Source organism: Nanorana parkeri, unplaced genomic scaffold (assembly GCF_000935625.1).
Source record: "Nanorana parkeri isolate BGI_ZX_2015 unplaced genomic scaffold, ASM93562v1 scaffold500, whole genome shotgun sequence".
Taxonomy (NCBI): domain Eukaryota; kingdom Metazoa; phylum Chordata; class Amphibia; order Anura; family Dicroglossidae; genus Nanorana; species Nanorana parkeri.
This window is the reverse complement of record NW_017306768.1, coordinates 998,115-1,011,153: the sequence shown is the minus strand read 5'-3', so window position 1 is coordinate 1,011,153 and position 13,039 is coordinate 998,115. Positions and strand designations below refer to the sequence as shown.

The window sequence follows — 13,039 nt, the reverse complement described above, 5'->3', positions numbered from 1 at the left end:
GTATGCACAGCCCAGCAGCCATATAGTGCTGTGTACAGGCAACATCTGCCACCTAGTAATCAAGTGGTGTAGTAACTAAAGAGGACATAAGCATTCAGCCACTTTAGACCCCATTCACACTGAGCGACATGGAAATCGCGCGACTTTGAGCGACGTGTCGCGCAACATCTTCCTATTGGGCTGCAATCAGGAGCAATATCGCTCAAAATCGCTCTAAAAAAGGGTCATGTAGGAGCGACAAGCTACAAGCGATATTGAGCGACGAGATGTGAACAGCTACATTGAAATGTATTGGTGAAGCTACATAGATCGATATAGCGCGGAAATACGAGCGATATCGCTGCAAAAATTGCTCCATAAATCGCTCAGTGTGAATGGGGCCTAAAGCTTATGTCAAATACTCTCCTAGGTATACTGGCCTGTGTTCCACATGTTTCAGTGTTTCACCTATAGGTATGGGCCAGGGTACAAGAACACTAGAAGGAAGCACTAGGCCTAAAATAAACAGTAATTAGGGCATTGGTTCATTTTGACACAGCAGTTGCCATTTGTATTTCTCCCTAGGTGGGAAAGCAGCTGGCACTGGGTGAAGCATGGGATTTTTACACGGTGTTGTATGACTCCTGCTACCATTTGTACCTAGCCTTAAAGATCAATGATAAATTCTGTAAATTTGAGCAGTGGTACCTGCTGTTTTTTGAATTTTTTCCAGTAAAGAGGCTTGCCACCTGAATTGTCTTTGTTTGCCTTTGCTAACCGTAGCAGCAGTAATTATCTCTATCTGAGTATATGCCGTATATGCTGACATCTTGTGGATACTTTGCTAATTGCAGAGAACTAGACACTGTTGGATGTCACATCTGGGAAGTGCTAAATTTTTTAGTGTGACCTCAACTATCAACACAATAAATGGTGACAACCGGGCATGTTATTTAAATGCAAATCATCTAATTGTACCTATTCAACTGTATTCAGAAGTTACTTTGCCATCACCTGTGAAGTATGCTTTGCTTATATATTTGATATTCCACACAATGCCGCACACTATTTGCTGAGGTGAATTATAATTCATACAGTCATACTCACGCAGCTGGGCAGATCCAGACATAATTGTCGGGATCCGTTTCAGCTGCGGCGTCTTAGTCTATAGCGAGCTATTGCTCGCGGTATACTGAGATTAGGGTGAGGGGAGGACGCTAGTTTGTGTCCTCCCGTTACCCTAAGGAGAACTATGGGGAAAAGCCCTAACCCCATAGTTCTCCTTTAAGTTATTTCAAATGTTGATTAAACCACTTAAAATGGATGCTGCTCCTTGATGTTTAAAATTTTGTTTCCTGTAGAATCAGCTTGTCCCCTGAGCACTGATCCTGTCATCCTGTTTTAGGTTGGCTCCTTTCCCTTGCAGGGTTCTATGGGAGCCACCTTGTGTGTGCTAGTAAGCTGTGTGTATCTCCACAAGCACAAAGGCACAGCAAGACAAGCCTCTCCCCTGCCCCTCCACCTTCCTCCCTTCTTCCTTCTCCAAGCTAGCAGATGAACAGCGGCTGGAGACTTCTGTGTCCCTTGAGATCTTGTACTTGATAGGAAGTTCAGGGAAGCCAAGCTGAGATAGTAGGAGTCAGCGGTTTGAAAACATGATGACTGTAGTGCTTGGGCAAAAAACATAAATACTTTTCTGGGTGAGGTATAGTTGTATGATCTGGATTCATTATTGAAGAAAAGTTTCCGAGTTTATTACGATTTTAAAAACCTTTTGGTTGATTTATATTTGTGCCCACAATTTAACCGTTATTTTCAGAATCGAACTGGTCTTCCTCTGAGCACCTATTTCAGTGCAGTAAAACTGCGATGGCTGTTGGACAATGTGGAAGAAATCAGGCACGCGGTTGAAGAAGGCCGAGCCATGTTTGGAACTGTGGACTCCTGGATTATCTGGGTTTGTGCTTATTACAACTGAAATGTCTTTGATTGAATCTTGTGGCGTTTTTGATATTATGTGTGGGTTTGTTTTTTTTTGTTTTGTTACAAAAATGTCTCAATTGTTATTCGCATTTATGAACATACAAGTACATTTAAAGAGCCAGACAATGAAGAGTAGGTACCCAAAGCTGCCAAACAGATCCGGGCATGAATCTAACTGGGACTTGTAGGTTACAGCATTTTGAGCGTTATCCAGAACATACTGCGTACACAGCAGCTCTGGTATACAAAGCCATATCTATGTAAGTGGCACACCTTTACCAAAGGTGACAGAGAAGTTTATGGGCTTAACTTGTAACCCATTACCCTTATGGTATAAAGTGCAGGGTGTGGATAGGTTGTAGTGAGTTTTTCACTTTGTACTATGGATTATGTTGTGTGTGTGTGGCTTTAATACACTTCAGAAAACATTCCAATCCATACATACACCCTTTAGAAATATGAAAAGCTTACCTGTTGTTACCATGGCCCTTTTTTGAGGGGATGTAGAATTTAGTCCTAGGTTAATTAACGGAGAGCAATGAAGGGTAGCCCAAATAATTAAATGTGCTTTCAACTGTCTGTAGAGCCTTACCGGAGGGAAGAATGGCGGTGTGCACTGTACAGACGTGACCAACGCCAGCAGAACTATGCTGTTCAATATCAACACTCTGGAGTGGGATGTAGAGCTCTGCCAGTAAGTCTTCTGTTCATTCTTTATTATATTGTAGTTATCCAAAATGTTTATTAGGTCATTTAGCCCAGTACAGGCGGGTTCTTTACAAAGTGTTTTCATTTGCGCTGCATAAAAGTGAACATGGACTGCTACATTGATGTTGTCGTTCTTTAGCTCATTTGCAGCCCCTTCCTCTGTCTGAATATATTAAATATGGCCCCCAAACACAGTTTATTTTATTGTGTACTGAATTCACATCAACAAACTAAAACCAATAAAGATTCTTATCAAAAATGTTTTGGGATTTTTGGATAGAATAAGGGATGGTTAGAACCCCTGTCAGGTTTTACTGCTGTCTGGTACCAGGGGCAGAACAAGAAGTAAGTAAAAATCTCCCCCCAAATGAGGGGAAATGTTAACTCTGAAAGTTGTCACCAGAATAAGTGTCCCCTTTCTATTCTTGTTCTGGTGACAACTGTAAAATGTTGGATTGCCTCTCACTTTCTCTCCTTTTAACAGTGGTAATGAGGACAAAAGGTGAGGTTACAACTGCCTAGCCAGGACACACCCAAACTAGAAAACCAGTTTTGGGTGGAATTATGCTTTTAAAAAGAGAAGATAATTGGAGATGTTCTAGAACAACTAGACACTGTGGTAAACTGATGTGTAATTGCATATGTATACAAACAAACATACTGTTTTTAAACTATGGTGCTGAATGACCCACTTGTTTCTTAGCACACAGTGACTTTATTTATGAGAGAATCTGGGTATTAAATATAGAGTTTGCAACCTTTCATACTGACCGATAACATACAATCACGATTTATTGTCTCTTATTTTTAGGTTTTTCGATATTCCCATGAGTTTGCTGCCAAAAGTGAGAAGTAGTTCTGAAATCTATGGACTAATGGTAATAATAACATTTTCTTGCTTTTATTGCTTTTATACTACCCAAATGTACAGCTTTGTAAAATATGTGGGATAAAAACAAAGCAAACAAATGTCACTTGTACCGTTGCTCTTATACTCGCCATACTCTAGATCAGGGGAAAGCAAACTCTGACCCTCCAGCTGTGGGTAAATTCCATCGTGACTCTGTCAGCCACAGATATGACTCCCAGAGTCTTGAAATGCTTCTCTAGCACTACAGCCAGAGGACCGGAGTTTGCCCACCCCTGCTCCTAGATGATTTTAGTAAGTGGGTAGATTTGAAAGGAGCTAGTAATAATCTAATACTGTGCAAGTGAACAGTTGAGTGATCAGGATAAGAATACAGAAAAAAAAATGCTCAGGGTGGTAGTATACAACTTTTTGTCTTAAACTGGTTAAGAATGAATTATGGTTGCTATGGAAAAAAGAGAAAAAAATAAAAGGAAAGAAAGAACAAAATCTAATGGATAGAGAAAGGAAATCATTTATGGAACTTCAAAACAATAAAAACAAACCAGCTGGGAAAGGAAGAAATATTGTTTTGCTAGACAGAATTTAATATTTGAAGATCTGTCTGGACATCCCGAGCAATACAAAAAAATATGAAATGTTGGGGGTAGATTTAACACAGAAATGTTTAATATTACTGTCAAAGATCAAGAAGATTCACAGCCTGGCCAAAAAAAGTCACACACTCTTCTATTTTGTTGGACCGCCTTTAGCTTTGATTACGGCACACATATGCCATGGCATGGTTTCAATAAGCTTATGCCATATCACAACATTTATTTCCGTCCAGAGTTGCATTAATTTTTCAGCAAGTTCTGATCGTGATGATGGGAGAGTTGAACTACTGCAAAATGTCTTCTCCTGTACATCCCAAAGATTCTCAATGGGGTTAAGGTCTGGACTCTGTGGTTGGTGGCCATTCCATGTTTGGAAATGGCTTATGCTCCCTAAATTACTCTTTTTCACAATTTGAGCCCAATGAATCCTGGCATTGAAAAAAACCCATTGATGGAAAAATCTGGTCATTCAATATATTCAGGTAGACAGTTGACCTCATTGTTTTGGGAACATAGTGTTGCTGAACCTAGACCTGGCCAACTGAAGCAACCCTACATCATAAGGCCTATCCAATGGAGGGCCCTTACCTATTTGCTTAGCTAAATCCAGGTAGTGATTTTTTTTTCTTTTTTTTGGACAGGCAGTGTACGTATATATTAAATAATGTTGCAACCATAGCAACCTTTTACTTCCTGCCTAAGATACATAAGAACCAGTCTAATTCACCTGGACACCCGGTTGTTTCCAGCAATCAGAGCCTTACTAAGTGAGCAAGGTAATATGTTGATACAATATTAAGAATAGTTGTACAGAATCTCCCCCCATATATTGAGGCTACATGTGACTTTGTAAACAAATTAGAAGATCTTATAGTAGCCAAGGACATAGTTCTTGCCAGCCTTGATGTGGGCTTATTCTACAGTTACAATATTAAAGTAAAACTTGCTCCCAGGAGAGACTATAATTTCAATACAAACTAAATGTAAGATTGTTGTCCATCATGGGAGTGAGATTGGCTACTTTACAACACACACACACACACACGGACCAAGGGGAACCAAAGTAGCCACCCTCCAGAAGGAAGGAAAGTGTCGGCATGAATTCAGAGATGATTTGAGGATCCACAGCCGAGTGATACACAAATAAGATACATTTTTGTTATTAGTTAGGGTACTTGAATGCATTTTTTTAGATTTAACTCCTGAATTTAGTTTCTCTTTAAGACCATTTGTACAAAATCTCCCCTCATATATTGAGGATATGTGTGACTTTGTAAACAAACTAGAAGATCTTACAGGACAAGGACATAGTTCTTGCTAGCCTTGATGTAGAAACATTATTGATTTCGAGAGACATACTCAGCTTGTTCTGCAACTTCTGAAATTAATTTTGGAACATAATATTTTTTGTATTTCACAATTAAATGTATGAGAATCTCATACGTTTCCTTGACATTTTAATTAGATGGGATGTAAATGGAAAAATACATTGATTGACATCTTACCCAACATCAGTCAGATAATGATGATGGCAACCTATGATGCAAACCAAAGAGTGGCAGATACTTGGAATGCAGTCCTAGATGATCAGTTCCTAATAATATATTTTACTGTGTAGTAGGTGGTTATAGTGATTGAATGTGGGAGATGTTACAAACTGTCAAGGGTTGATGTAGCTTGTGCAGCTAAGACTTTTTATTAAGGCTCCTTTCATATTCCAGTAACTGTCCAAACAAGATGAAAGCAGAAGTTTCAGGTTGTAAAAACAGGAAAGACTTCAGTGGAAATAAAACATATTACCTGATACAGCTAGTCCCAGCAAAATACTTTTCTAGGGCTATTCTCCTGTTACCTACAGTATAATTTGACCCAACAAATCTTTACTTTTGTAAGCAACAGGTAAAACAATAACTTTCATATGTTGTGAACTGTTTGTCCTTTTTTTTTTGCCTACCATAGAAAATCTGTCCTAGTCTGGTGAGTAAAGGTTCTTGCTGAGCTTTTCACCAGTCATGTCTCACACGCACTTGGAGTGCAAACCACGCAATTTCCAGTTAAAGTGCAGAGATAGATTCCAGCATAATAACACCATAGGTCCCCTATTATTGTTCTACTCTGCCTTTGCATCTCTTATCCGTATACTTCTCAACCTTCATTCATCTAATAGATGATTACTTATTCTTAGTAATGCTAACATATATAAAAAAAGGTGTGATGCCCACCCTGATATGTCACTGATTTATGTGGCCATTCCTCAGATTGTAGCTGCATTCCTATTACCAGCCTTTAGTTTAGTTACCATTTCATAACAATGACCATTAGATGTCCTTGCTTATCACTCCAGTACTTCCTAGTAAAATTGGACAGGAGATATGCTGTAAAGAATAACTGGAAAGTGCTTGGTTGCTTTGCTTATGTGGGTTCACGATAAAATTGTATGAACACACTCACAAGTATTATGTCCTGTTCAGCTGCACATTTGTTGCATATATATGGAGACATTGGATTATTTTGCACCAATGCCACAGGAGCATGATGATTTTAGACATGCTTTGAGTTCTCTGATGTTTGATTTGATTTTCTTTTTTTTAATTTTAGAAATCTGGAGCCTTGACTGGTGTTCCGGTATCTGGGGTGAGTTGATTAGTTAACCTTCATTACAGTGGACACGAGTGAAGGCATTGTGCATGGAAACTGTCTATTTACTTTACAAGGATCTGTCTTCTTTTTAACCTATTGAAGACATGATGCAGTTGTATTATGCAAGTATGTTTTGTGTACAGTGATGTACAGCAGCAGTTTCCATTTCCATCCTTTCTCAGATTAAAGCAACTAACTAGTGTGCAATCTTCTTGTCTTTTTCTGGAAACTGTGGAACCAATTTGGGAGAGCTCCTAATAGTGATCCTTGCATAACAGATTGAAGATACACAGTTGCTAACCATATTGGTATACCAGGCTCACCATATTAAAGTATTGGATTCAGTAATGTTTCCCGCTTTGTATATATATTTTTTTAATACCCCCTTACGTTACATTTTTGCTCTTATGATATGTGTGTATACAAATTACAAATCATGTTGCAGCATGTTCAGAGGGTAAACTGGATATGCTGTATACCAATAATGTGTTTTAAATATTTTTTCACAAAATAATCTAATGAACAACTTCCTCCTGTAGGGGTACAGTAATGTATGCATTATGGCTGAAAGTTGGATTAATGGGTGTCTTTGGACCTTCCTCACATATACTTACAATTTTGTGTACCTAGAATCTTGTCTAATTTCCAGATGTGCACATTTGTGGGTCACAAAAGGAGATAAGTAGATGGGGAATGTGGACACGAAATACTTTGTAAACATTCTGAGGGGGTACGATGGGAGGAGTCACGCACATACAGACATGGAGAAGTGAAGAAAGTGACATCCGGATTACTTTTACTGAATAGCCAGCCCAAAAAATTACACCAAGCTTATAGCTGCTCCTCCAGCTGTGAACTTGCTTTAACCACTTAAAGTCCATAACATTTATAAAAAACATCATGTGGACTTCAAATGGTTAAAGAAAACTTTGTCCTCCGAGATTATGCTCATCTTCTTACTTCAGTACTTTGGGTTACTGACCCGAAACAATACAGGTTAGATGTTCTAACTTCACTCTTACATTGCTGGTTTCATATTTGTTCTGAGTCAGCCAGAGGATCAGCATGACAACTGGGCAGGTAGGCTTTTCAGGAGGAGGCCAGGTATTGCAATGTATATATTTCTCACATGAGATGTTTCTTAATAAAATAGGTTGTATAAGTTTTTTTTTTTGTTTTTTTTCCCCTCTCCCACAGTGTTTGGGTGACCAATCTGCTGCACTGGTTGGACAAATGTGTTTTCAAGATGGACAAGCAAAAAATACGTGAGTGGAAAATTCAATTGCACCCAGAACCGATATTTCAGGTTTTGGTTGGCACCATTGTGGAATCCACCAGCTGCTTCTTATATTTTAAGTTCCAGAGATATTTTAAATCTATCCATAAGGACCTAACAAAGGTATCACTCTGTTGGACCTCTCCTTGGTAATTTGTTTGCTTCAGTACAGAAAATGAGACATGTTTGTCTTTGTGATAGTCGTAGTAACTCATCAGAACTGAGATTTCAACTCTCTCGCCACTGGAATCCCTGAGAGAGAAAAAAGGCAGCAGAGACACGGTCAAGTAAAACTTGCGTACACGAAATAAAAAAGTGGGGCCCGATTACCAAACTGAAAAATAACACAGGCTTTAACATTAGTAATATACTCCTGTGACCCAAAGTCAGAAGATAGGCTACTGCCCTCTATCTGCTGACATCACAGAGGCGTGCCACAGCCAGGAAGGAACCCAACAATATTGTTGTGATCAACTTCGCTACCTGATTGACAACTGGCTCTGCCTCTCTTGAACCAGAAGCAACTATTCTGACTCCGATCGTTGTGATAGCGAGATATATCCCTTGCTGAGACCTCTATGCCTGGCCTGTATAAGCAGATATACTCACTGCGAACAATCCTCGTCAGATAGCTGAACTCGTCAATACCGATTCATTCAAAAAAGGTGTTTATTCTTCTACATCAGGATTACAGCAGATGATAGGAACAGCAGTTGAACGGTTATAGTATTGTGCGGTCAGAAAATGATGCCTTTCCTACGTACTGTGCAGATTACCTGAGTGTCCTTGTTACATGTGGCTTTCAACTGTGCCCATGACACAGGAAGTACTGCACACAGGAAGAAGGGTGGGGCTACACTAGGGGAAAATACATCGTCACATGAGGAATAATTACAGAAAACATGTTTGTTACAACAAAAGGCCACTAGATGGCAGCATAGGATAACACATGAATTTAGCTATGAGAAAATAGTTAGGCAAATCACACTATATAAATTCTAACCTATATAACAATGCTAATCTTAACTGAGGCTATGCATCTCATATTCTATGCCCCTGTTGGGGCGGCACAGCAACTGTGCCCGTCCCCTCCCTATGTGTCCTTCCAATTAGAGCTGGAGGAAGTGCATGGAGCGGGGACTGTCAGACATTGTTCTCTCAGGGAGAAGCTGTGAGCAGTCAGTGGTTCATGATTGCTCAGCTCTCAGTATAGAGCCGGGATCTGCCACCTACAGTGTCCCGCACTGGCTCTAAGTATTGGATCTGTCCTGTCATCTTTTTACCTCTTCAGCCTTAACTCTGAGAACTGTATCTCCAGTAAATAATCACCAGTGGGTGGTTCAGCTATAAATGGATCAATAAAAGCAATGTACTATTATAGACAACAGAGTTGTTGCCTAATATTCAACAGAAATTTTTTTTTTTTTACTGTTCTATCTTTTTTCTGCAGATATGGTACGGGCTGTTTCCTGCTCTGTAATACAGGGCTAAAGGTGAGGAATTTAAGTCAGCCTAGCTAATTAGCCGACTGATTTACTTAATATAAATTGAAGCTGATCAATGAGGTTCAGGGTTATTCACAAAAGGGTGAAGGGTTTGGAGAAGGCAGGAGAAGTGACCAATCTAGGACAACATAGCTGATTTGGAAAAATTCTCCCAATTCAGCTCACTTTCCAGATCAGATATGTTGGCCTAGATCAGTGGTGGCGAACCTTGGCACTGCAGCTGTGCCAAAACTACAAATCCCAACATGCATCTGCCTCTGGGAGTTATGTCTGTGGCTGTCAGAGCCTTGCAATGCCTCATGGGACTTGTAGTTCCAAAACAGCTGGAGTGCCAAGGTTCGCCACCACTGGCCTAGATTGTTCCCTTCTCCTGCCTTCTCCAAACTCTTCACCCTTTTGTGAATAACCCTGTTTCTGTGATCAGTGATAACTAGATGAAACTCTCTAAGATGTCTGAACATCTTTTATAGATTAATGGTTACTTAGAAAACACATCAAACACCTTTTTGTATTTAAGAAGTACTCCAAATTCAGCCAAAAATTCAATACACATTTGCTGGACCATGCAAATATATAGCAGTAAATATATTATGTACATTTTGAGATCTGTGCTCAATATATAAATGTAGCTTTTCTTGCTAATTGGCTAAACAGAGTAATGAACTGTCAGCATAGGAATGGTGGCATCTCTCTGGGGAGATTATACAAGCCGTGACAGCCCAGCATGCTCATTCAATGGTTTTAATACCTTCTGAGTAGGGTTGCCACCTGTCCAGGATTCACCCGAACAGTCAGGGTTTTGAATGCTGTGTCCAGGTTTCATGGCAGCTGAGACCTGGACACATGATGTCAGACAGACAGGGGCAACCAAAATTAAGATAGGGGCTATCGGCCCCCCAGTAAAAATAGTCTTAACTGTGATATTTACACATGAATGGGTGACGTTATTTACATACGAATAAGCCATGACTCCCCAAAAAATGTCCATGCGTCGCTAGAGTGTTCGGGTTTCGCTGGAAGAAAAGGTGGCAACCCTACTTCTGAGGCATAGACCTGGATTAAGTGTGCAGATCAGCTGTTCTGACTTCACTATTACTTCACTAAAATCTGCATTCTTATTCCAGGTAAGTGGCTATAAAACTTTGGACACCTGAGATAGCCAGGGAACTAATATCTTTAGAAGGAGGTCATCATTGGCTCCCTGTAATTCCTTTCTTACAGGAGAGTGCTGTTGAACGTGCTTCCTCATTCTTCCTGCATGGCTGGCCAAGTGTCTGAATGCCTAGGCACTTGATCTTATGGTCTCTTCAAAGCAAGGAGGGTCAGTCAATGCAAACACTGATCCTACTCTACAGCAGAGATTAAATTGCTAAGTACCTACGCCATCACACATGTGGCAAACACTTAAAGGAAACTGGCATACTATTTTTGCCACAAAAAAATAGGTATTTTGACTTTTCTTTTTACCACTCCAGCAAGGCTGTTAACATGACTTTATGTCCACACTGTATTCAACTACTTGTATAGGACCTCATATGTCTATAATTTTTCACTTATTTACTATTTGTTCTTGTAGTATGCAGTGTGTTGATACGGTTTTTATGTTTCGTCATACAGCCTATTCTGTCTGATCATGGTTTATTGACCACTGTGGCCTACCAGCTTGGCAGAGACAAGCCTCCTTATTATGCACTTGAAGTAAGTTCTTGATTTTGCTAAGTTTTTTTTTTTTTAATCTGGAATTTTTTTTATGTTCTCTAGATAATAAGCATTTTGAAGCTACTATTTATTTATCTTAGTGTTTAATAGCTTTACAATTTATGTGCAAGCTTTAAGGTAAACAGATCACTGATTGCACACATAGGTTTCTATAAATCTCTGCAAAATAGATTTGCCACTCTGCAAATGTTTTTTTACATAGACCCTATAGCCTTTTGTCAGTTGAGTCATACAAACAGATTTTCACAGTCTGACAAATGGGTAATTACATTTTGTGTAGACTACAGTAGCTCGTCTTACCCATCAACTATATACATTTCTCAAGGACTAGGTGAGATGCCTAATCTTATTATACCGTAACAAGCCTGTCTCACACTTTCAGTTGGATATAAAATTTGTTTTACATTATTAAAATTACATTAGAAGGGAGGTAAATGATACAGTAGCATGATGAATTACAAAACAACAGGAACAAATACCGGGGTTTATGAGAGATATGACACCATGGCTTGAAGTGTTGTGAAAATAAATGTTTTATTTAAATAGCACATATAATGCAAATATATTTGCCCCCTTTTTTAATTGAGTAAAAAAGGGGGCAACAGCAGTTGCAACCAATTAAAAACAAAGTTAAATCAGAGGCATAAACCCACTAGACATATTCAGACATAACCATTATAGATCAATATATTATATATGTCCAATCCCTACGCGTTTCACAACCTGGCTTCTTCAGGGGATTGTGACCTACCCTAACAAAAAATATAATGATCCATTCAATTAGCAGGAATCCACAGAATTATTAGGTCTATTTTCAAGTATATAAAGTGCACAGAATATACAGAGACATGTGCCTGGGTTTTCTATACCCAACGGGGAGAATCCCACGACCGTTTATACCACCATATACCAATTTTACTCACCACCCAAGTGGAGTGGCTTACTGAGGGTCTAGCTCTCTATGTGGAGCCTAGGTGGGGAGACAGACCTCCAAGGAGGGAATGCTCCGTCCAGTTCTTTGTGTCCCAAGGAGGGGAGGAAAGGAGGACCTTGGGGCCGCTATAGAAGGGAGGGACCACCAGTCCAGGCTGGAGAGAAGGGGTTGCCTACACCTATCTTGTGGTGTTCTTATACTCCAACGTCCATGGACATGTTTTTTTTATGATTGCATTCCTTTAATATTCAGCGCATAGAAAATTTAAACACATCCCATATCTCATAGCCATACAAGTACATCTGTATACGGATTCATTCTAAAACGACGGTGCATAGGAGATTCAACATTTCAACCGGAAGCCTCCTTCATTTAACTTCCATGTGTTTCCACCCATCCTCTTAATTAAAAGTGTGTGTGTGTGTGTGTGTGTGTGTGTGTGTGTGTGTGTGTGTATCCCTACCCATATGTGCATACATTTGCCCTATATGCAGGGCTCATTGTAATCCTAACTTATTAAAGTGACTAAAGTGTCGTGATTTATTGTCTATCTTAATATGGTGAACATTGAAATAGTAGTATTTATCCCAGTGGGGATAATGGATGTGTTTGGATGTGTTTCACAGCCTATCCAAGACTCTTATTGTGTGTTCAGTATAATTTGTGTGTATAGTCATATTGACTCAAAATGCATTGTGTGTTCATTGTGATCTGCACAAAGCAGAATAACTTATCTCCTCGAAAGGTGTCATCTAGTAGCATGTAGCATGATAACAGTAGCATGATGAGCAAGACTTTCTGGGGGATGGGCAAGAACTCCAGTGGCTAGCT

The 13,039-nt window shown here is 39.5% G+C and overlaps 1 protein-coding gene across 3 annotated transcripts in view; it reads left to right on the top strand.

Moving 5' to 3' along the window:
- GK (glycerol kinase) overlaps window positions 1-13,039 on the top strand; it is a 69,505-nt gene that overhangs the window by 26,096 nt on the left and 30,370 nt on the right. For 2 of the 3 annotated variants that reach the window (XM_018561117.1, XM_018561115.1), the window contains exons 6-13: window positions 1,799-1,936; window positions 2,547-2,656; window positions 3,482-3,548; window positions 6,094-6,111; window positions 6,733-6,768; window positions 7,972-8,039; window positions 9,501-9,543; window positions 11,173-11,253. In XM_018561117.1, coding sequence (XP_018416619.1) covers window positions 1,799-1,936; window positions 2,547-2,656; window positions 3,482-3,548; window positions 6,094-6,111; window positions 6,733-6,768; window positions 7,972-8,039; window positions 9,501-9,543; window positions 11,173-11,253 — 561 coding nt within the window. The remainder of the gene's footprint in view (window positions 1-1,798; window positions 1,937-2,546; window positions 2,657-3,481; window positions 3,549-6,093; window positions 6,112-6,732; window positions 6,769-7,971; window positions 8,040-9,500; window positions 9,544-11,172; window positions 11,254-13,039) is intronic. The other variant, XM_018561116.1, reaches the window with a different exon arrangement.